At 37.7% G+C, this 24,891-nt stretch overlaps 1 protein-coding gene across 4 annotated transcripts in view; it reads left to right on the forward strand.

Moving 5' to 3' along the window:
* The window catches only part of PRKDC (protein kinase, DNA-activated, catalytic subunit), a 239,744-nt gene that overhangs the window by 76,676 nt on the left and 138,177 nt on the right, over positions 1-24,891 (forward strand). For 3 of the 4 annotated variants that reach the window (XM_046001490.1, XM_046001500.1, XM_046001508.1), the window contains exons 30-36: positions 1,368-1,501; positions 4,911-5,165; positions 15,615-15,838; positions 16,592-16,803; positions 17,219-17,351; positions 17,784-17,942; positions 18,793-18,996. In XM_046001490.1, the coding sequence (XP_045857446.1) occupies positions 1,368-1,501; positions 4,911-5,165; positions 15,615-15,838; positions 16,592-16,803; positions 17,219-17,351; positions 17,784-17,942; positions 18,793-18,996 (1,321 nt within the window). The remainder of the gene's footprint in view (positions 1-1,367; positions 1,502-4,910; positions 5,166-15,614; positions 15,839-16,591; positions 16,804-17,218; positions 17,352-17,783; positions 17,943-18,792; positions 18,997-24,891) is intronic. The other variant, XM_046001516.1, reaches the window with a different exon arrangement.

Consider the following 24,891-nt stretch of genomic DNA (forward strand, 5'->3'; position numbering starts at 1 on the left):
AATGCTTAGTTTAAGGTATAAATTTATAACAGACAATTATTTTATCTGTACTAATTTTGAATGCAAATTTGATGTGGAATTATTTGACTAGAGATGCATGAACTATTATGGTGTAAATTTGAAATATAAAAACTGAAATATTGAAATTGTAGCATTTTGACAGTCATGGGATCACAGAATTATGAAATGAAGCTACCTAAAGCCAAGGCTGGCTTACTAACCAGTGTTTTCCAGTCTTCTCTGTTAATTCCATTCTTGCAAGGTCTCATTCTCCAAAAGGATGGGGTGTGCCATGCATCAACCTCTCCAGATCTGTGTAGGGTGTCTGGGGAATATGCTGGCTGCTGCTACTCTGCAGAAGCGTTGGCACATGCAAATTGGATATTAATATTTTTTCTGTTTTTTTTCAAATTGCTTCCTTCAGATCCAGTTAACTTTTTTTTTTTTTAAAGATTTTATTTATTTATTTGACAGACAGAGATCACAAGTAGACAGAGAAGCAGACAGAGAGAGAGGAAGGGAAGCAGGCTCCCTGTTGAGCAGAGAGCCCGATGTGGGGCTCGATCCCAGGACCCTGGGATCATGACCTGAGCCGAAGGCAGAGGCTTTAACTCACTGAGCCACATAGGCACCCCTCCAGTTAACTTTTGACCTCTTTAGATCATTAGTTCCCAAACTGAAGCATGCATCCGAATTACCTGGAGGTCTTGTTAAAACACAGGTTGCTGGGTTCTGCCCCCAGAATCTTCTAGTAGGTCTGGAGTGGGGCCAAGAATTTGCATTTTTTGGGGGCGCCTGGGTGGCTCAGTGGTTTCAGCCGCTGCCTTTGGCTCAGGTCATGATCTCAGGGTCCTGGGATCGAGTCCCGCATCGGGCTCTCTGCTCGGCAGGGAGCCTGCTACCCTCTCACTCTCTCTGCCTGCCTCTCTGCCTACTTGTATCTCTCTCTGTCAAATAAATAGATAAAATCTTTAAAGAAAAAAAAAAAGAATTTGCATTTTTTGCCAAGTTTACAGATAATATTGATGCAGCTGCATCAGGGACCACAGTTTGAGAAACACTACTTTAGATTTCAAATCCCCCTCTGTTTTAAGGTACATTGAAAAGGAAACATGAAAATATTGGTACTATTGATTTAAGAAGTGTTTTTTAACTTTTCCCTCAAGTTAAAAAAAAAAAAAAGAAGGTAAGCAGAATTTAGGATCTACTAGTGATGATAATACACTAAAAGTAAATTGAATGCCTTTTGATGAAGTTTCTACATGTATTAGTGTGGCAAATTTGAATTTATGGTTTCTAGACTCTTGGGTCAGCTAAATGCTAAATGTTGGGGCATTTATTAAATACAGTGTGTTATCTCCATTTAGAGGATTTGCACCTGCAGCATCATTGTGTTTACTGGATGTGGTCCAATGGCTGTTAGCCCACTGTGGGAGGCCCCAAACAGAATGTCGACACAAATCTATAGAACTCTTTTATAAATTTGTTCCTTTATTGCCAGGTATTGTGATCTTTATGTCCTATAAATTATGGGTTTTGCTTTTACCAGTAGTAAAAGAGATGTATATTTATTTAAAGTGTAACCTTTCCATTATTTAGATGAATGTAACAAATAATATGTTCCTAATAAAAAAAATAAGATGTTCAGTAATCATTATAGATCAGTTGTATGACAAAGGGTAAACTATGGGGTGTACATTTCTCAAAGATTTATAGAAAGAAAGAGTTAAATTCTATTTTGATGTCAAACAATATAGAGGAAGTATATTTAGGATTTTTCAGTATCTTTTTTTATTATACTACATTTTTGCTTTTTTATCTCATTTAAAGGAAATGAAGAAGGGTTGGATAACCAGTGCAGTTGTTAACATGATATTCAGTAAATAGTGAAATGATGCAGTTGTTTTATTTCACCATATGATTGATAAGAAATTGCTAAAACTGCTAAATCTGAATGATTTCAGATTTTTGTGATATTAAAGGAAACCAATGAACCTGTGCTCTTTAATAACTATTGCACTAAGCCATTACACTATTCTTATAGACTTGAAATAATTACTGAAATTTTTAGTATAAGAATAAATGTTCTATTTTCTCCACTAAGTCCAGACCAAGTTTTGGGAGTGTAGATGTGGGGAAACTTGCCTCAGGACAGACTGAGGCCCTGTCTTCCCCCTGTGGAATGCACTTTACAAGAGTCCAGAACCAAGATGGTGCAATGGTGTCTGGATAAGAAAGGTCACAGTACACTACAGAGCATGAGGAAGAGCCATTTCTTTTTAGGAAATAGGGTGGAGTACCACTTTGGGGCTTTTTTCTCATAGAAGAAGAGGTAACAATTATTTGGTATAGTTCTAAAACTTAGAAGATTCTATATTTTGTTATGTTATGGAATGTGTTATGAAGTTATATGCTATAGATTTATATAGCATATATTGCAATTGTATTAGTAATACATATACTCTTTGGTATATAAATATTTATATTTGTCTACTATAATTTTATATATATAGTAGTAATGTGTATTTGGATTTTTAATGTAGAGTATTATTTAAAAAACACCACTAGTATTTTATTGCTTTTAGTTAATAAAGTTAGTCTTATATGTTGTCATTCTCACAACATGCTTATAAAGTCCATGAAGATTGGATAGGGTGGAAGCGTGAGGCATGTTTTCCTTATTGTTAAATGAAACTGTGGCCCAGATATTATATGGGTGGAACTACCAGTTGGGAGACATTAACTCCCTCCCAGTTGGATCTCTGACTGTCCTGTAGCCTGTGCAATTTCTAGTGATGTCAGTTTGACTGACCCTAGACATTTCTGTTGTTCTTCTCAGTTGCCTATAATAGAGACCTCGCATATTTTCAATGAGATAAGTAGAGCTCTGCTTCTCAGAATTTCTGTTACACAAAGGATGCCAAGTAGTAGGTGAACCTAGCCCTGCTGCCAAAATATACTTTGTATAAAAGGAATGAACATTTCTTCACTATGCTCCTCTCTGCCCTCCCATGTTGCATCTACCTTTCTCTCTGCTATCTTTTCCCCCAGTGGTTTCTTTTGTTTTCCTAAGTTTTTTATTTTAATTCCAGTTAGTTAACATACAGTGTCATATTAGTTTCAAGTATCCAATATAGTAATACAATACTTCTGTATATTATCTGGTGGTCATCATGTCAAGTACACTCCTAATCCCCACCACCAGTTTAACTGATCCTTCCAGCCCCACTCTGTCTGGTAACCATCAGTTTGTTCTTCATAGTTAAGAGTCTGTTCCTTGGTTTGCCTCTTTTTGTCCCCATATCTTTGTTTGTTTTGTTGTTGTTTGTTTGTTTGTTTTAAGATTTTATTTATTTGAGAGAGAGAGAGCATAAGCAGGGTAGAGGCAGAGGGAGAAGCAGACCCCACTGAGCAGGGAGCCCAATGGACTTGATCCTGGACCCAAGGATCTTGATCTGAGCTAAACACAAACATTTAAATGGATGGAGCCACGTAGGCTCCTGTTTTGTTTTGGGGTTTTTTTTGTTTCTTAAATTCCTCCTATAAGTGAAATCATATGGTGTTTGTCTTTTCTGACTTACTTGCCTAGCATAATACTCTCTAGCTCTATCTGTGTAATTGTAAATGGCAAGATTTCACTCTTTTTTATGTCTGAGTAATATTTATACCACATCTTCCTTATCCACCCATCAGTTGATGGACATGTGAGCTGTTTCTATGTCTTGGTTGTAAACAGTGCTGCCCTTCGGGGTTTGTGTTTGTGTGTTGTTATTTTATTTTTTTTTAAGAAGGAGTGGGAGCGGTGGAGGGAGAATTTTAAATAGGCTCTACACCCAGTGTGGAGCCCAACACGGGGGCTCTTTTGATCCCACAACCCTGAGATTATGACCTGTGCCAAAATCAAGAGTCGGACACTTAACCTACTGAGCCACAAAGGGGCCCACCCCCAGTGGTTTTTAAGGGACAATGTTAGGTGTCTCTTTAGATCAGAAGTCCTGTGTCCTGAAAGTACACTGTTGTTAGGGGTGCTGGGCAACACCCAGATCAGTGGGCCATAATGACAAGTAAGACATGTCCCTGTGACATGTGTCAGGGGCTTCGGACTGCTGAGGCTCATGTTGGACAGAAAGCCAGGGTGACAGCAGCCATAGTTCAGAGGAAGAGAGTGCAAAGGAGGCAGGGATTTGGGACAGTTCCCTGTAATCCAGATGTGATTTCCCAGGCCTGTCTCTTGGTCCCCATGTTCCCTTTTATCATCTTCTTTCTCTACACCTGTCTTTCTGTCCTTTTTTCTCTTCTAGGACCCAGCTAACATTCACGATAGAACTTAAATAATATTTTTATTCTTTACTTTCTTTTTCAATATTTAGTGAAAATAATGGATGTTTAATGTTCTCTCTAAAACAAACTGGAAAACATGATATTAAATCTTTTACTTATATAGTGCTGATGTATATTTTAACACAGTAGGAAAACTATTTCTTCTTTTTACTACATCAGAAATACATTATTGTTTTGCATTCTTCTCTAACTTCTTTAGAATAAGGATGATTTGACCTTTGAGAGTCCCTGATTTCAGAGCATATAAAATACAATTCAGTATTTTTTCTTTAGAAAATGATTAATACCTAAAAGAAAATTATCTTTTAAAAAGCAGATTATCCCTTATTCAGAAATGGTGCTGCTCTGGTAGGTACTTTATATGGGACTCTTATGGAAACTATACGTGAAATACTGTGATTGCCAGTCTTGTTCTGGCCTGATTATGTTTGTTAACATATCAGTCTTTTAATTCTTGTTTTTTTTACTATTGGGGCCGATGCTTTTTCTAATTAGGCACCATGATTAGATTAATTTTAATTATGTGAGAGTTATTTATATGTGTGTTTTAATCTTGTTTCTTTTTTAAGGCAACACATCCCCTTCTTTGTGGCTGAAAGATATTCTCAAGAACAAAGATACTTCCTTTCTCATAAACATATTTGAGGGAGGAGGAGGAGATTGTGATCAGCTGTCAGGCATCCTTGCTCAGCCTACTCTCTTCCATCTGCAAGGGCCATTCAGCCTGAGAGCTGTGTTGCGGTGGATGGACATGCTTCTGGCGGCTTTGGAATGCTACAACACATTCATTGAAGAGAAAACCCTTGAGGCATCTGAGGTCCTAGGTAGGTAAAACCTACACATTACTGTGGTCCAGTTCTACCTGGAGTCATTCTGGGCAGTCATTTGCCCAGTCAGTCTGGGCAAAAGAGCAGTGTTTGACTAGACTGGCACCACTGTCTCAGAATCACAGAAACAAAGGTGATAGCAAGGAGAATTAATTTAGTCCTTGCATTCTTGAAGCTCACAGTGAGGGCAGGGTTCTGGTATACATGACAGCACTGAGGCCACAGAAACCTGCCCAACGTCTATACTTTTGCACCCTGTTTACAGGTTCTTGGATGACCCTTTTATCAAATAACCTTTTGAAGTTTTCATTTGCATATAACACATTAAAAGAGTTCTTTCAGAGTCTGGCTGTCCCAATTGATAGAGCATGCAACTCTTTTTTTTTTTTTTTTTTTTCTTTTTTTAGAGAGCATGCAAGCGGGGTGGGGAAGGGTAGAAAGACAGAGAGGGAAGGAGGGAGAGGGGGCAGAGAGGCAGAGAGAGGGAGAGAAAGAAAGAATCTTAAATAGGCTCCACACTCAATGTGGAGCTGGATGCAGGGCTTGATCTCATGACCCTGAGATCATGACCTGAGCCAAACGAAATCAAGAGTCAGAGCTTAACCAACTGTCACCCAGGCATCCGGAGCATACAGTTCTTGATCTCAGGGTTGTAATTTCAAGCCCCACATTGGGCACAGAGATTACGTTAAAAAAAATTTTTAAAAACTTAAAAAAAAATGTTTTGGAGGCAGTTAGGTGGTGCAGTCAGTTAACAGTTGACTCTTGGTTTTATCTTAGGTCTGATCTTAGGGTCATGAGATTGAGTCCCACGTTTGGCTCCATGCTCCGTGCTACATCTGCTTCACATTCTCTGCCCCTCCTGCTCGTGCTCTCTCTCTCTCTCCCTCTCTTAAATAAATAAATCCTTAAAAAAAGTTTAAGAAATAAATTCTTCCTGACATTAGGCTCTGTTCTGTGATTTTAGTCCATGGTTTTTGAGTAGTATGTCTCTATTTTTCTTATATTTTTCTATTCCTTAATGTTTTTACTGTAGTATGATGATAGTGTTGCTTATAGAGGATAGAATGCAGGGTAGGGTATTTTGTGTGCTCCTTAATCCACGCTTAGAAGAAGGAGATGGCAGACTTCATCCTCTGGTAACTTACATGGGACCTCGGAAGGTGGAGATGACTCCTGGAAGGTGTGTGTGTCCTAGAAAAGAGTATCTGGAGCAGATCATAGCTGAGAGATAAGTTGCTCTGGGCTTCGAGGTTGTCTGAGCAGGCTGTTTTAGTCTTCAAGGGTTTCACCTAAATCCTCTCTCATGGGCTGGACATACAACTTCCCTGTTAGACATGTTCTGTCATTTAGATGATTTTCAATGTAGTCAGAGAATCCATTCTGGTGGTGGCTGACTAAAGAAACTACCAGTCTCTAAATCAGAGTGAAGTCTATATTTCAGGAATTTGGGAGAAAGAACCAGGCTATCTTGTTGTCCTTCTAGCTTGAAGAAGTTGGAGCCAGACATAGTGGGGAGTATACAATGTATGTGCGTACACACACTCTGGGGTTCAGGAAAACAGATTTTATGTTTTCGAGATCTGACTCTCTAGCATGGGATTCTGCATGATTCTAGTATGGGATTTTAAAGGATAGGTCAGATAAGTTCTGAAACTTTTAACAGCAGAGTGCTGTTAGTTCCCTTACAAACAGTACCTTAAATTTGTTGTTTTATGAGATCTCATATATCATTTTGAAAATTTCAACAAGAAAAAAGCATAGGAAATATGTAAAACCATCTCCCCTAATTGCATTACCTAGTGAAAAACACTAAGACAGTGTAACATTTACTTTTCTTAACTTTTTCTGTGCATGTAATATTTTCATTTTTATTTTATAATAGTGCATTTATTGCGTGCTTTACTGTAATTTGCTTTTTAAAAAGAAACATAACTTTTAAACAGAAACTTAACATAGTGGATGTTTTTTTACGTCAGTAAATGTACCTTAAGCTAATTTAAATGGTCACATATTACTAAACTAAGCAAAGGTGTCACAATTAAGCAGTCTTCAAACTTTTTCATTAACCTTGTGAGGAATGGGGGACATTAAAAACAATGTACCTTCTATTCCTCATTGCTCTCAGTTATAATTTCTGGTATATCATAAATGTGGGCATTTTAACATAAAACTGTTAGCATTACTTTAAAAATGTATTCGGGGGGAGTCAAGATGGAGAAGTAGCAGGCTGAAACGACATCAGGTAGGAGGAGATCAGTTAGATAGCTTATCAAACCATTCCAAACACATACAAATCCAACAGGAGATCAAAGAGAAGAAGAGCAGCAATTCTAGAAACAGAAAATCAACCACTTTCTGAAAGGTAGGGCCTGCGGAGAAGTGAATCCAAAGCGACGGGAAGATAGACCGTGGGGGAAGGGGCCGGCTCCTGACACGCGGTGGAGCAATGGAGCACAAAATCAGAACTTTTAAAAGTCTGCACCACTGAAGGACATCACTCCGGAGACTATTCCAGGGTGAAACCCACGCGGGGACAGCATGGTCTCAGGTCCTGCAGGGTCACAGAAGGATTGGGGGTGTCTTAGTGTCACAGAGCTCACAGGTATCAGAGCAGGGAAGGTGGTTACAGAGATGGAGCCGAGGAGTGAGCTCTCAACTCGGGGTTACCTTAAATTGTGATCTGTGGCAAAGGCCACTGCTCTGTGAGTGGGGACCCCACAAGATCGGGAGACACCCTTGGAAGAGCGCAGTGATCTGTGGGGTTTAGAGACTCAGGCGGGGCTGTATGCCAGAGACAGAGTCGCTTGGTCACAGGCTGGATGAGCTCAGAGCACAGCCGGAGGCCAGGGAAACGGGAGTGATTGAGCACTTTACTCTGAGGGCGCACTGAGGAGTAGGGCCCCAAGCTCTCAGCTCCTCTGGGCTGGAGATTGGGAGGCTACCATTTTCATTCCCGTCCTCCAGAACTCTATAGAAAGTGTTCAGGGAACAAAGGCTCCCGAAAGCCAACTGGAGCGGATTACTTAGCCTGGCCCCTGGTATGGGCGGTGCAATTCTGCCTCAGGCAAAGACACTTGAGAATCACTACAACAGGCCCCTCCCCAAGAAGATCCGCAAGAAATCCAGCCACGACCAAGTTCACTTGGTCGTGGAGAATAGTGGAATTCCGGAGGAGAAGAAAGCAAACCATGGAATTCATGGCTTTCTCCCTATGATTCTTTAGTCTTTCAAAGTTAATTAATTTTTTTTAATTTTATTTTTTTCTTCTATTTTTTTTATTTACCCTCTCCTTTTTTAACATTTTTTAACTAGTTTATCTTAACAATACTTTTTAAAAAATCTTTTTTGAACCTTCATTATAGTCATATTTTATCCATTATATCTAACTTTATTTTTTGTATACACATAGGATTTTTTCTTCTAAAAAAATTTGGGATACAACTTCTTCTAATAGAACAAAATATACCCTAAATCTAGCACAGGGCTTTGTTCTAGTCTCCAGCCTGAACAAATTCTCTCCACTTTCTTTTTCTTTATTCTCCCAACCAACTTATCTACTCCTTTTTTAGAATTTTTTTAAAAATTTTCATCTTTGTAATCATATTCCATCCCTTCTACGTGTTTACTCTTATATATGTTTTTCATTCTTTAAAATCTGGGGAGGTAGTTTCTTCTAAAAGACTAAAATACTCCCAAAATTAAGTGGGTGACCCTGTTCTGTTCACCAGTCTAATACATATATTTTTTCTTTTTTATATTTTTTCTTTCTTTTTTTCTTTTTTAATTTTTTTTTTTTTCTGAACTTCTTTCTTTTCTGAACCCTTTTCTTTCCCCTATGATTTGGGGTCTCTTCTGATTTGGTTAAAGCACATTTTACTGGGGTCTTTGGCACCCTTTTAGTATTTTATTCGCTCCTTCATATATTCTTATCTGGATAAAATGACAAGGTGGAAAAACTCACCACAAAAAAAAAAAAAAAAAGAAAAAGAGGCAGTACCTAAGGCCAGGGACCTAATCAGTACCGACATTGGTAATATGTCAGATCTAGAGTTCAGAATGATAACTCTCAAGGTGCTAGCCAGGCTCAAAAAAGGCATGGAAGATATTAGAGAAGCCCTTTCTGGAGAAATAAAAGAACTAAAATCTAACCAAGTTGAAATCGAAAAAGCTATTAATGAAATACAATAAAAAATGGAGGTTCTTACTGCTAGGATAAATGAGGCAGAAGAGAGAATTAGCGATTTGGAGACCAAATGACAGAATAAAGAATCTGAGCAAAAGAGAGACAAACAACTACTGGACCACGAGGGGAGAATTCGAGAGATAAGTGATACCATAAGATGAAACAACATTAGAATAATTGGGATTCCAGAAGAAGAAGAAAGAGAGAGGGGAGCAGAAGGTATATTGAAGGGAATTATGGTGGAGAATTTCCCTAATATGGCAAAGGGAACAAGCAACAAAATCCAGGAGGCACAGACAACCCCCCCTCCAAATCAATAATAATAGTTCCACACCCCATCATATAATAGTAAAATTTACAAGTCTTAGCGACAGAGAAAATCCTGAAAGCAGCCTGGGACAAGAAGTCATAACATAACAATGGTAAAAATACTAGATTGGCAACAGACTTATCCACAGAGACCTGCAGAAAGAACTGGCATGATATATTCAGAGTACTAAATGAGAAAAACATGCAGCCAAGAATAAAAAGCTTCCAGGACAAACAAAAACTAAAAGAATCTGTAAACACCAACCAACTCTACAGGAACTATTGAAAGGGGTCCTCTAAGCAAAGAGAGAGACTAAAAGTAGTAGACCAGAAAGGAACAGAGACAATATACAGTAACAGTCACCTTACAGGCGATACAGTGGCACTTAATTCATATCTCTCAAGAGTTACCCTGAATGTAAATGTGCTAAGTGCCCCAATCAAAAGACACAGGGTACCAGAATGGATAAAAAACCAAAACCCATCAATATGCTGTCTATAAGAAACTCATTTTAGACCAAAAGATGCCTCCAGATTTAAAGTGAGGGGGTGGAAAACAATTTACCATGCTAATGGACGTCAAAAGAAAGCTGGGGTGGCAGTCCTTATTTCAGATCAATTAGATTTTAAGCCAAAGACTATAATAAGAGATGAGGAAGGACACTATATCATACTCAAAGGGTCAGTCCAGCAAGAAGATCTAACAATTTTAAATATCTATGCCTAACAGGGGAGCAGCCAACTACATAAACCAATTAATAACAAAATCAAAGAAACACATCAACAATAATACAATAATAGTAGGGGACTTTAACACTCCCCTCACTGAAATGGACAGATCATCCAAACAAAGGATCAACAAGGAAATAAAGGCCTTAAATGACACACTGGACCAGCTGGACATCACAGATATATTCAGAACACTCCATCCCAAAGCAAAGAATACACATTCTTCTCTAGTGCACTTGGAACATTCTCCAGAATAGATCACATCCTGGGTCATAAATCAGGTCTCAACCAGTACCAAAAGATTTGGATCATTCCCTACATACTTTCAGACCACAATGTTCTGAAGCTAGAACTCAATCACAAGAGGAAATTTGGAAAGAATCCAAACACATGGAGACTAAAGAGCATCCTTCTAAAGAATGAATGGGTCAACCAGAAAATTAAAACGAATTGAAAAATTTCATGGAAACAATAGAATATGAAAACACAACTGTTCAAAATCTGTGGGACACAGCAAAGGCAGTCCTGAAAGGAAAATATGTAGCAATACAAGCCTTTCCCAAGAAACAAGAAAGGTCTCATACACAGCCTAACCCTACACTTAACAGAGCAGGACAAAGAACAACAAGGAAAGCCTAAACCCTGCAAGAGAAGAGATATAATGAAGATCCGAGCAGAAATCAACGAAATAGAAACCAAAAAAACAATAGAACAAATCAATGAAACTAGGAGCTTGTTCTTTGAAAGAATCAATAAGATTGATAAACCCCTGGCCAGATTTATCAAAAGAAAAGAGAAAGTACCCAAATCAATAAAATCATGAATGAAAGAGGAGAGATCATAACCAACACCAAAGAAATACAAAGAATTATAAGAACATATTATGAGCAACTATATGCCAGCAAATTTGACAATCTGGAAGAAATGGATGCATTCCTAGAGACATATAAACGACCACAACTGAACCAGGAAGAAATAGAAAACCTGAATAGACCCATAACCAGTAAGGAGATTGAAGCAGTCATCAAAAATCTCCAAACAAAAAAGAGCCCAGGGCCAGGTGGCTTCCCAGGGGAATTTTACCAAACATTTAAAGAAGAACTAATTCCTATTCTCCTGAAACTATTCCAAAAAATAGAAATGGAAGGAAAACTTCCAAACTCTTTTTATGAGGCCAGCATCACCTTGATCCCAAAACCAGACAAGGATCCCATCAAAAAAGAGAATTACAGAGCAATATCCTTGATGAACACAGATGCCAACATTCTCACCAAAATACTAGCCAATAGGATCCAACAGTACATTAAAAGGATTATTTACCACGATCAAGTGGGATTTATTCCAGGGCTGCAAGGGTGGTACAACATCCACAAATCAATCAATGTGATACAACACGTTAATAAAAGAAAGAACAAGAACCATATGATACTCGCAATAGATGCTGAAAAAGCATTTGACAAAGTACAGCATCCTTTCCCGATCAAGACTCTTCAAAGTGTAGGGATAGAGGGCACGTAGCTAAATACCATCAAAGCTGTCTATGAAAAACTCACAGCAAATACCATTCTCAATGGAGAAAAACTGAGAGCTTTTCTGCTAAGGTCAGGAATACAGCAGGAATGTCCATTATCACCACTGCTTTTCAACATAGTACTAGAAGTCCTAGCCTCAGCAAGGAGACAATAAAAAGAAATTAAAGGCATCCAAATCGGCAAAGAAGAAGTCAAACTATCACTCTTTTCAGATGATATGATACTGTATGTGCAAAACCCAAAAGACTTAACTACAAATCTGCTAGAACTTGTACAGGAATTCAGTAAGTGTCAGAATATAAAATCAATACACAGAAATCAGTTGCATTTCTTTACACCAACAACAAGACAAGAAAGAGAAAGTAAGGAGTCAATTCCATTTATAGTTGCACCCAAAACGTTAAGATACGTAGGAATAAACCTAACCAAAGAGGCAAAGAATCTATACTCAGAAAACTATAAAGTACTCATGAAAGAAATTGAGGAAGACACAAAGAAATGGAAAAATGTCCCATGCTCATGGATTGGAAGAACAAATATTGTGAAAATGTCTATGCTACCTAAAGCAATCTACACATTTAATGCAATCCCCATCCATTTTTTCAAAGAAATGGAACAAATAATCCTAAAATTTGTATGGAACCAGGAAAGACCTCGAATAGCCAGAGGAATGTTGAAAAAGAAAGCCAAAGTTGGTAGCATCACAATTCCAGATTTCAAGCTCTATTACAAAGCTGTCATCATCAAGACAGTATGGCCACTTGCACAAAAACAGACACATAGATCAATGGAAAAGAATAGAGAGCCCAGAAATAGACCCTCAACTCTATGGTCAACTAATCTTCGACAAAGCAGGAAAGAATGTCCAATGGGAAAAAGTCTCTTCAACGAATGGTTTTGTGAAAATTGGACAGCCACATGCAGAAGAATGAAACTGGACCATTTCCTTACACCACACAAGAAAACACACTCAAAATGGATGAAGGACCTCAATATGAGAAAGGAATCCATAAAAATCCTTGAGGAGAACACAGGGAGCAACCTCTTTGACCTCAGCCACAGCAACTTCTTCCTAGGAAATCGCCAAAGGCAAGGGAAGGAAGGGCAAAAATGAACTATTGGGACTTCATCAAGATCAACAGCTTTTGCACAGCAAAGGAAACAGTCAACAAAACCAAAAGATAACTGATAGAATGGGAGAAGATATTTGCAAACAACATATCAGATAAAGGGCTAGTATCCAAGATCTATAAAGAACTTACCAAACTCAACACCCAAAGAACAAATAATCCCATCCAGAAATGGGCAGAGGACATGAATAGACATTTCTGCAAAGAAGACATTCAGATGGCCAACAGACACATGAAAAAGTGCTCCACATCGCTGGGTATCAGGGAAATACAAATCAAAAGCACAATGAGATACCATCTCACACCAGTCAGAATGGCTAAAATTAACAAGTCAGGAAACGACAGATGCTGGCGAGGATGTGGAGAACGGGGAACCCCCCTACATGTTGGTGGAAATGCAAGCTGGTGCAGCCACTCAGGAAAATAGCATGGAGGTTCCTCAAAAAGTTGAAAATATAGCTACCTTACGACCCAGCAGTTAGTTGCACTACTGGGTATTTACCCTAAAGTTATTAATGTAGTGATCCGAAGGGGCATGTGCACCCAAATGTTTATAGCAGCAATGTCCACAATAGCCAAACTATGGAAAGAACCTAGATGTCCATCAACAGATGAATGGATAAAGAAGAAGTGATATATATATACATACACAAACACACACACACACACACACACACACACACACGAATACTATGCAGCCATCAAATGAAATGAAATCTTGCCATTTGTGATGACATGGATGGATGTAGAGGGTATTATGCTTAGTGAAATAAGTCAATTGGAGAAAGACAACTATCATATGATCTCCCTGATATGAGGAAGTGGAGATGCAATGTGGAGGGTTTGGGGGGTAGGAAAAGAATAAATGAAACAAGATGGGATCAGGAGGGAGACAAACCATAAGACTCTTAATCTTACAAAGCAACGTGACGGTTGCCGGGTGATAGGGGGAGGGAGAGGGTGGTGGGGTTATGAACATTGGGGAAGGTATGTGCTATGGTGAGAGCTATGATGTGTGTAAACCTGGCGATTACAGACTTGTACCCCTGGGGCTAATAATACATTATATGTTAATTTAAAAAATATATATATATTTAATGGAGCCTAAATACTATAGAGGTTTTTTTTGTTTTTTTACTGTAGAGGTTTTTTTATTTAACATCAGCTTTAACAGTTTCTTTACTGGAAATTTTGTGAGTTCCTGAATTATTCTGACCATTCTATACTGCTGACATTTTCTTATCCTAAGTTTTCTGTTTTTATGCTTATGTTTTTACTCGTAATTCTATGTCTTTATAACAAAATGGTCTACATGTCACAGGTTTCTTATGTGTTGTATTATTATTGCATTTATTATTAGAGCATTTATGTTTGTTACCACTATAATATAAACATAATAAAAATTTTGTTGAATGATTATTACACATAAAATTTAAAATTATAGGGTTAGAATTCTATTTTTGTTTTGTATAGATGTTACTAAAAAATAACTTGTTCACATAAACAAGTTTCATATTTGAATAATGCTAAAATGCTCATTTTTTTCCACATTTAGCATATCCATAATTGGAATGTGTCATACAGCCTCTGCTTTGCTGGATTCAAGGATATTTGGTGTTTGAAAATGAAATTCTTAATGTTTTTTTCTCATTTCTTTGAATACATAGTAATCTGTCATCAACATTATTTTTAATGATATGTCAAGTTGGCATTTTGATGAACTTAAATTTTATAGAAACAAACCCTCAGATTTATAAAAGGATTTTTTTTTGGAAAAAAAATTTTTTTAAGATTTTTACTTACTTGAGAGAGAGAGCATGAGCGGGAGGAGGAGCAGAGGGAGAGGGAGAAGCAGATTCTTGCTGAGCAGGGATCCTGATGTAGGACTTGATCCCAGGACTCTGAGATTATGACCTAAGCTGATGGCAGACGTTTAACCAACTGAACTACCCAAGCACCTCTATAAAAGCATTTCTTAGTCATTACCTTTACTCTTTCAACATGTACACCACTTCTTAAGAGTGTCCCTTTGTTTGGGAGGTTTTTACCCTCTGGTACAAAACTACAGTAAGACTGAGGAGAGGAGTCTTTCTTCCATAAGAAAGACTGAGGTAATCATGAGAGAAGTAGGGATGGGGGCACGGGAGAACCAGCACCTTCATGTTTTTAGACATGTGAGTTTTGTGAAAAAGTCCTTTTGGGAGTTAATGCAGTTGTTTCCATAAAAAGACCACTGCCAGAATTTGTTTCTCTTTGACACCTTTGAAGGACATTTCAGTTGTTTCTGTTTCTTCATCATTAAAAAAAAAAGCTAAAGTGAACATCTGTATAAACACATATTTATAATTCTGCCATTATTTCATTTGGATAAAATTTCAGTGCTGGATCAAAGCATATGAGCTTTTTAAACATTTGATAGAAATTGGTGTGCATACTTTTTAAACCTTTTCTGTTTGAATTTTGACTAAAAGTATATTATGCCTATACTGAAGGAATTTTTCATTAATCATAGTGGAATTAGAAGGAAGCATATATTAATAATTGAGTATAATTTTTTTAGGTACTGAAACACAGTCTTCACTTTGGAAAGCAGTGGCTTTCTTTTTAGAAAACATTGCTATGCATGATATTACGGCAGCAGAAAAGTGCTTTGGCACTGGGACAACAGGTCACAGACCCAGCCCGCAAGAGGAAGAAAGATATAATTACAGCAAATGCACAATTGTGGTCCGGATTATGGAATTTACCACTGTGCTGCTCAGCACCTCCCCAGAAGGCTGGAAGGTAGGTTACTCCTGGTTCTCTGTTAGTTTGGAGTCAGTATTTGGCACTGGAAAAATATTTTCCAACACCTATTAAAAGTGGTTTTGGCTTTCTTAGAAATTTCTATTGCTGTAGGAGTTCTGTGTTCTTGAAAGTAATAAAATTTTGCATGTATTTCAAATTCTTATTGTGTGAATCAAATGCAAAATAGTTTTTCTAAATGTTTTATTATATATCGCATTTTATGCTACAATTAGTCAAACATTTGCCTTAGGAAACATGCATTACTTGTAAAAGTATCTGTGAGGCTTATTATATAAACAAAGTCCAGTCAGTCTACCCATTTAATACATACTAAGTATCTACTGTATGCCAGGCCCTATCTGCAGATACAACATTTCTCTAAACCAGGGGCCACAAAACTATGGTCCACTGGCCAAATTCCACCTGCTGTCTGCTTTTATAAAGTTTTCATTGGAACTCATCCAAGCCCATTTGTCCATGTATTGTCTGTGGCTGCTTTCACATTATAATGGCAATTAGTTTAGCAGTTGCAGCAGAGACCATAGGGCCCACAAAGCCTAAAATATTTATTTTCTAACCCTTTACAGAGGAAGTTTCCAACCCCAGTCCTAGCCAGGCAAAAATTCCCGGCTTCATGGACCTTACCTACTGAAAATCTAAGTGCTGACTAATGGATGTTCGTTGGTTCTTTCTTTCTTTGTTTTTTTTTTTGTTTTGTTTTGTTTTTTTTTTTCAAATCATCTTTTACAGCTCCTTGAGAAGGATTTATGTAATAACAAAAACTTTATGAAACTCTTGGTGAAAACCCTATGTGAGCCCTCAAACATAGGTTTCAATATTGGTGATGTCCTGGTTATGAATCATCTTCCCAATGTTTGTGTAAAGCTAATGAAAGCTCTAAAGAAGTCCCCATATAAAGACACCCTGGAGATGCACCTTAAGGAAAAAATAACATCACAGAGGTGGGCATTCAGATCATGCTTGGGATCAGTGTTGTGTTGGGATTTAAGGTTGTAACATACTCTGGGCAGTTATGTGTGTTTCTGCTATAGCCCCATTTCCCAAAGTAAAGGATCTCATCATTTGTTTGAAAATCATCTATTTAACACATGCTTTCCCTGTACCTGATGGTAAGCAAGCCTCCGATGTGGCTTAGCCCCATGTTAATTTCCATGGCTGGATAAGCTCATGGGCCCCATGTTCATTGTTAACCCATGTTTGCATTCCAAGGTCATTTAATGAATTTGAGTGTCAATTAGTAAATGAGCACATTTATAACAGAACACACGTAATTTTTCATGGTATCCTGCTAGTTTAGTGAGATTAACACTCATCTCGGTTTTTTTTGTTTGTTTGTTTGTTTTTTTAACATGGCAGCATTGAGGAGCTCTGTGCTATTGACCTATATGGCCCTGATGCTTATGTGGACAGGGGCAAGCTGGTGTCTGTTGTGTCAGCTTGTAAACAACTTCACAGAGCTGGTTTTTTGCATGTTGTATTACCATCTCAGGTAACCACAGCCAATTTATTTTTCACTTTTCTCTTAGCTTTATTAAGCTAATTAGTCTATATATATATATATGTTTTAAACATCCTGTATGTATGGAATGTGCTGAAATGAGTATTAAAGAATTACTTATGCTAGACATGTGTTAACTTAGAATATAAATATAAAAATTTATAAATATAAAATGAAGGACATTTATATTTCCAATAGCCTTTTGAAGAACTTTAGGGATGCACTGGTATTGTGCCTGTGTGGCTAGGCAATATAAATGAAAAATATAGCATAGAAAGCAAAGTTGAGTGAACATTTTCCTGACAATTAGAATGTCGTCAGTGTTAATGAACATGGATTTTTTTTAATTCATGAAAGGTGTAAAATTGTGTGTTTCTATAAAATATCTTACTGCTGGATGTTTCATTGTTGACTTTATTTTAGTCTGCAGATCAGCATCATTCTGTTGGTACAAAACTTCTTTCCTTGGTTTATAAAAGCATTGTACCTGGAGATGAACGAGAGTATTTTCCCTCACTAGACCCCAGTTGTAAGCGATTAGCCAATGGACTTCTGGAGTTGGCCTTTGCTTTTGGAGGACTGGTAGGAACAGCAGCTACGTGCTATGTTATCCTAATGACGTAAATATATAGCTCACTTGCAGTGTGCTTCTAAAAATAAGAATTTAGCTGGAAGTCTAAATTTAGTAATTTAGTAAGTCCTTGATCTGACTTCCTTTCTTTTTTTTTTTTTTTCTGACTTCCTTTCTAAAAGATTTGCTTTAATAAAAGAAATAGGACAGTATTCTTAAGTTGGGGTTTTGTCTATTACACTTTGTTTCCAAAAAGACTTTATAACGCAGAGAACATTTTGCAAATATAAAGTTAAACTGTGTTGACACAGTGGCTTCCTCTTCCTCTGTCCTTTGTGATCTTCAGATGGCTGATTTGGGAGCAGTCCTGGAGGATAATTTCAGAGGCACCACAAAAAGATACCTTCATGGGTTTTTGAACTGTCCAGGGCTGGCCTCAAATAGTCTCTGCTGTAGCTGAGATCTGCTAGCCAGTCCTTTGTGTTCATTCCTTCCACCTGTCTTCTCCTGCAGCAGAAAGCTCTTCTTTGCCCATTTGTTCACTTAATGTAAACAAATTACATATTTAAATGGTCTAAAAATGCCCTTACTACCCTCTCCCCTCAAAGCAACTACAATAAGATTTTCTGGAAATTTGGGAGAACATGAGTCAAGAAAGATTTCTTTCGTAAAATGACACCTAGAAAAGGCAATGTCATTGAAATGTATACAATTCAAACCTGAACCCAGGCCTTCAAGTACCAGGTTCTCTTAGAAATTACTGTGTGATTTTTCACTTCCAAAGTTAGCAGCTTCCCAGTAATCTTTCTATAACAGGTAAAATATGTACATGTGTCATGGTACCTTTCCTTGCTTTTTCAGTGTGAGCACCTTATGAATCTTCTCCTGGACACAGCAGTGTTATCTATGCCAGCCTCAGGAGTGTCCCAGAGAAACATGGTCAGCTTCTCTCATGGAGAGTATTTTTATAGCTTGTTCTCAGAGACAATCAACACTGAATTATTGAAAAATCTAGATCTTGTTTTATTGGAGCTCATGAAATCATCTGTGGATAATCCCAAAATGGTAATGAAATTTTTATTTTTGTTTTTACTTTTTTTACTTAAAGCAAGAATTACAATCAAACTCCATTCATTGGGCCAGAGACCATTGTATTAGCAAAAGACTTGCCCCCCCATCTAGCACATTATCTACACTTGTGAGTTCATTGTGAAATTTTTACTTAAGTGAAGTATATTTTCTTATATAATGACCATAAAAAGATTGCCATTTCTCTTCCCGGAAGGTTTAATGCTCTTGCCAATGTTTCAAAACAAAATCAAAGGAAAGAAAACCCAACTTTTAATGAATGTTTAATAATGTTATATGGACATTGAAACATTGTTAATTTTTTTTAATCTCTCACTCCCCCAGAATCTCTAGGCCAAATATTACAAGACACAGGTGTGTAGTATAAATTTCTGTGAAGAAGTGGTGTTGGGCTTATAACTTTGTTGTGAGGCCTGAGCCCACCTTTGTTTTTGCACCAGCCACCAGCTGGTTTTGTGCACTCCGTGTGCTTTCTGTAGTCATGGTCCTTTCACAGGTTGGTACAGAGAGTCATTATTTCCTGCGTGCTATAGCCCACTTTGCCCCCTCACATTGAACCTTGGAGTATTTAATATATACTTGACTTTGGTTTGCTAAACTGATAAAATTTTGGAATTTAACCAAGTCTGTAGACAGGAGCTGGGAACTACTAGGAATGACCATTTTAAGGGAGAATGTATAATTTCTTTCTGAGGTAAGCTTTTATTCCAAACAGTGCTTGTTGTAGGGGAGTATCTTGTGGCACATTGTACTAGGTATTTGTATTTAAAGTTAGAAATGAACTTTTTGTAGATCCATGACACCAAGGAAATAGGACAGTATGATTTCTGAAGCTGTTCAGACTTCTGATTAAGGTAATGGATAAAAGTCATACATACTTACCTCTGCTTTCTCCTCAATTCCCTCTAAAGTGACAGAAATGGGTCTTTTTGTTTTGTTTTTAAAGCACAATGTTAAAGGACACATTAAAGGAGGAAAGACAAGAGTGACAATAAGATGGACAGCATTTTGGAAGCTAGAAACCAAAAAGACAAGTTGTAACAGACTTCAGAGTCCAAGAAAACTGCAGTGTAACATAGTGGTGGGGTGATGGGCAGCTGATTTGTGCTGCAGAACCCAGCCTTTCTCGGGTCTGTTGATGGAGTCCTGGGCCTCCAGAATACTGGGAGCAGGATGCAAAGTAGAGGCTGAAAAGGGGAGGACTGTGTGAATGTTAGATGTCCCCTGCCAGGTCTCCTGGCCTTGCCTTGTCCTCAAGGGACTGATCCTACTGCACTTGAGGATACTGTGGAAGTCAAATCTCTGGAAGGGATAATTATCTCTGCACTGGGGCACCCTAGGCAGAGTTAAGTGTAGGATACTTTTTTTTTTTAATTGAAAGACCTGTAGTCAAGATTAAAGTCATGTTCTGTATATAACACCAGTATTTCTTCAAGCAATGACATAAAGTTTGAAATACTTTATACCAGATAAAAAAATCTTATTCCACAAATGGGAATTATTTTGTACTTTCATCTCTTGAGTTTAATCAGTTCTCCCACTCTTCTGACATTAGTCTCTCACTAGTATTTTTGAACAGCAAAGATGTTTCTTGTGTGTGCTGTATTTTTTTATTTTGCACATTTTTCTGTTGGGGTGAAACTTCTTATTAATTTTTAAGAGATTTTTGTATATTAAGGATAGTAGACATTTGTCATGTATGCAGAAAGTACTTTATCCTATTGGCTATTTGTCTTTCAATCTCACTTGGAGTATTTATTCAATACAGAAATATTTATTATAATTAAATTTATTAATCTTCTTTTCTATCATTCCCGTCTTTCATGTTGTACCTAAAAAGGCCTTCTCCATCCCGGTATTATCTTTAAAATCTGCCCATCTTTTCTTCTGTTACTTTTATAGGTTCTTTTTTTAAGAAATATAAATAATGCAAAAAGCACACTTGCATATTCTTGAAAGTAAAATTTAGAATCGTTCTGTCAGGTTCCTCACGACCCTTTCCACAATATAATAAGTGGAATATTATATTTTAAGTGATACTCTATACATTTTACATTCTATACATTTCACTATGTATAGAGTAAATTTAAACCAAAGTGACCTTTTTAAAACATAAGCCTATTTTTTCTAAGGTACGTCTCTCCATTTATTCAAACCTTTATTCATAATCTCAAATCTTTTGTATCATACTGTTATGTAGAATGCTATCATTTTATTCATCTAGTTACTGCACATTTCTTAAGAACATTTCTAGATACTGGATGCTATTGAGTTGTACATGTAAATGGAATACTTTCCCTTTATATATATTTTTAAAGATTTTATTTCTTTATTTGACAGAGAGAGAGATCACAAATAGGCAGAGAGGCAGACAGAGAGAGAGGGGGAAGCAGGCTCCCTGCCGAGCAGAGAGCCCGATACGGAGCTCGATCTCAGGACCCTGAGATCATGACCTGAGCCGAAGGCAGAGGCTTAACCCACTGAGCCACCCAGGCACCCCCCCTTTATATTTTCTTTTTCTTTCTTTTTTTTTTTAAAGATTTTATCTATTTATTTGACGGAGATCACAAGTAGGCAGAGAGGCAGGCAGAGGCAGGGGGAAGCAGTCTCCCTGCCAAGCAGAGAGCCCAATGCAAGGCTCCATCCCAGGACCCCAGGATCATGACCTGAGCCAGAGGCAGAGGCTTTATTAAACCACTGAGCCACCCAGGTGCCCCTATTTTCTTTTTTTTTAAGATTTATTTGAGAGAGAGAGAAAATGGGTGGGAGGGCCAAAGGGGGTTGGAGAGAGAGAGAGAGAAAGAAACAGACTCCCTGGCTGAGCATGGAGCCTGACACAGGGCTCAGTTTCATGAACCTGAGATCATGACCTGAGCTGAAATCAAGAGTCAGACACTTAAGTGACCGAGCCACCCAGGCTCCCCCACTTTATATTTTCTTTGCAAGGATGTGGTATATCAGAAAACTACTGATTTTGTTTATTTTATAACCATTCAGATGAATGAGTATTCTTCTTTTTCTTTTTTCCGTGTTTATGGAGATATAATTGGCATACAATATTTTATAAGTTTTAGGTGTACAACATGCTGATTTGATTTAATCAAATTTGATAATCATGCAGAATCATTCCTTTGATAAGTTTAGTGTTCATAACCTTATACAGATAAAATTTTTCCATGCAATGAGAACTTTTAAGCACGTCAACACTTTTCAGATATGCATGATACGTAACTTTAGTCACTGTGCTATATATTATATCTCCAGAACTTAATTAACTTACAATGGGAGGTTGTACCTTTGACCACTTTCATTCATATTGCCCAACTTCCCAACCCCTACCTCTAGCAAGCACCAGTCTGTTTTCTATGAGTTTGGTTTTTTATTTTTATTTTTATTTATTTATTTATTTTTAAGATTTTATTTATTTATTTGACAGACAGATATCACAAGTAGGCAGAGAGAGAGGAGGAAGCGGGCTCCCCGTGGAGCAGAGAGCCCGATGCGGGGCTCGATCCCAGGACCCTGGGATCATGACCTGAGCCGAAGGCAGAAGCTTTAACCTGAGCTACCCAGGCGCCCCGAGTTTGGTTTTTTAGAGTCTATGTATAAATGATACACGGTATTTATCTTTCTCTGTAGGACTCATTTCACTTAGCATAATGTTGTCAGGATCAGATCTGTGTTGTGACAATTGGCAGAATATTCTTCTTTATAATGGCTAAATAATATTTCATTGTATATGTATATACCACATCTTCTTTTTTTTTTTTTTTTTTTTTTAAAGATTTATTTATTTGACAGATAGAGATTACAAGTAGGCAGAGAGGCAGGCAGGGAGAGAGAGAGGAGGAAGCAGGCTCCCAGCCAAGCAGAGAGCCCGATGCGGGGCTCGATCCCAGGACTCTGGGATCGTGACCTGAGCTGAAGGCAGAGGCTTTAACCCGCTGAGCCACCCAGGCGCCCCTATACCACATCTTCTTTATTCATTCATCTGTTGATGGACACTTAGATTGTTTCCATGTCTTTGGCTATTATACATAATGTTGCAGTGAACATGGGGGTGCAGATATATTTTTTAGATAGTGATCTCCTTTTCTTCATATTAATACCCTGAAGTGGAATTGCCAAACCATATAGTACTTCTGATTTTAATTTTTGGGAGGATTGCCACGCTGTATTTCATAGCATTTACAATAGCTTGCATTCCCATCAACAGTGCACAAGAGTTCCGTTTTCTTCACATCCTTTGTCTTTTTGGTGCTGGTTGTTCTTACAGGTATGAGAGAATATTTCACTATGGTTTTGATCTGCATTTTCCTGGTGATTAGTGATGTTAAATACCTTTTCATTTACCTTTTGACTGTCTTCTTTGGAAAAATGTCTATTTAGTTCTACTGCCCATTTTTTAATTAGATTGGTTTTTTTTTTTTTTTGCTATTGAGTTGTATGAGTCCTTCATCTATTTTGAATATTAACCCCTTATCACATACGTGATTTACAGATATTTTCTGCCATTTTATAGCTTGCCTTTTCATTTTTTGGTGATTTTTTTTTAATTTAATTTTTTTTCAGTGTAACAGAATTCATTGTTTATGCATCACACCTAGTGCTCCATGCATTACATGCCCTCCATAATACCCACCACCTGGCTCACCCAACCTCCCACCCCCCGCCCCTTCAAAACCCTCAAATTGTTTTTCAGAGTCCATAGTCTCTCATGGTTCATCTCCCTTTCCAGTTTCGTTCAACTCCCTTCTCCTCTCCATCTCCCTGTGTCCTCCATGTTATTTGTTATGCTTCACAAGTAAGGGAAACCATATGATGATTGACTCTCTCTGCTTGACTTATTTCACTCAGCATAATCTCTTCCAGTCCCATCCATGTTGATACAAAAGTTGGGTATTCATCCTTTCTGATGGAGCCATAATACTCTGTAGTGTATATGGACCACATCTTCCTTATCCATTCGTCCGTTGAAGGGCATCTTGGTTCTTTCCACAGTTTGGCAACCGTGGCCATTGATTTCTTTTGCTGTACAGAAGCTTTTTAATTTGATGTAGTTCTCCTTGTTTATTACTACTGTTGCCTTTGCTTTTGGTGTGAAATCCAAAAAAAAAAAAAAAAAACCTTGCTAAGACCAATGTTAAGGAGCTTATCCTTAAGGAATTTTATGGCTTCAGGTCTTAAGTTCAAGCCTTTAATAGATTTTGAGTTGATTTCTTTTTTTTTTTTTTTTTTAAAGATTTATTTATTTGACAGAGAGAAATCACAAGAGAGGCAGGCAGAGAGAGAGGAAGGGAAGCAGGCTCTCCACTGAGCAGAGAGCCCGATGTGGGACTCGATCCCAGGACCCCGAGATCAAGACCTGAGCTGAAGGCAGCGGCTTAACCCACTGAGCCACCCAGGCGCCCTGGGTTGATTTCTGTTTATGGTGTGAAATAGGTGTTAAGTTTCATTCTTTTGCATGTAGCTACCCAGTTTTCCCAATACCATTTATCGAAGAGACTATGTTTTCTCCATTGTATATTCTTGGCTTCTTTTTCTTCATCATTGTATATTCTTGGCTCCTTGCATGTGTTTATTTCTGTATGTGTTTATTTCTGTATTCTCCATTCTGTTCCACTGATCTATGTGTCTGTTTTTATCCCAGTACTGCTTTCTTTTAATTACCTTGACATAATATAGCATGAAATCAGGAAGCATAATGCCTCCAGCTTTGTTGTTCTCTCTCAAGACTGCTCTGGTTATTCGGGTCTTTTTTCGTTCCATACAAATTTTAGGATTGCTTGTTCTGTTTCTGTGAAAAAGGCCATTGGAATTTTGATAGGGATTGTATTGAATCTGTAGACTGCTTTGATAATACTAACATTT

The sequence above is a fragment of the Meles meles genome, chromosome 1 (genome assembly GCF_922984935.1).
Source record: "Meles meles chromosome 1, mMelMel3.1 paternal haplotype, whole genome shotgun sequence".
Classification (NCBI taxonomy): Eukaryota; Metazoa; Chordata; class Mammalia; order Carnivora; family Mustelidae; genus Meles; species Meles meles.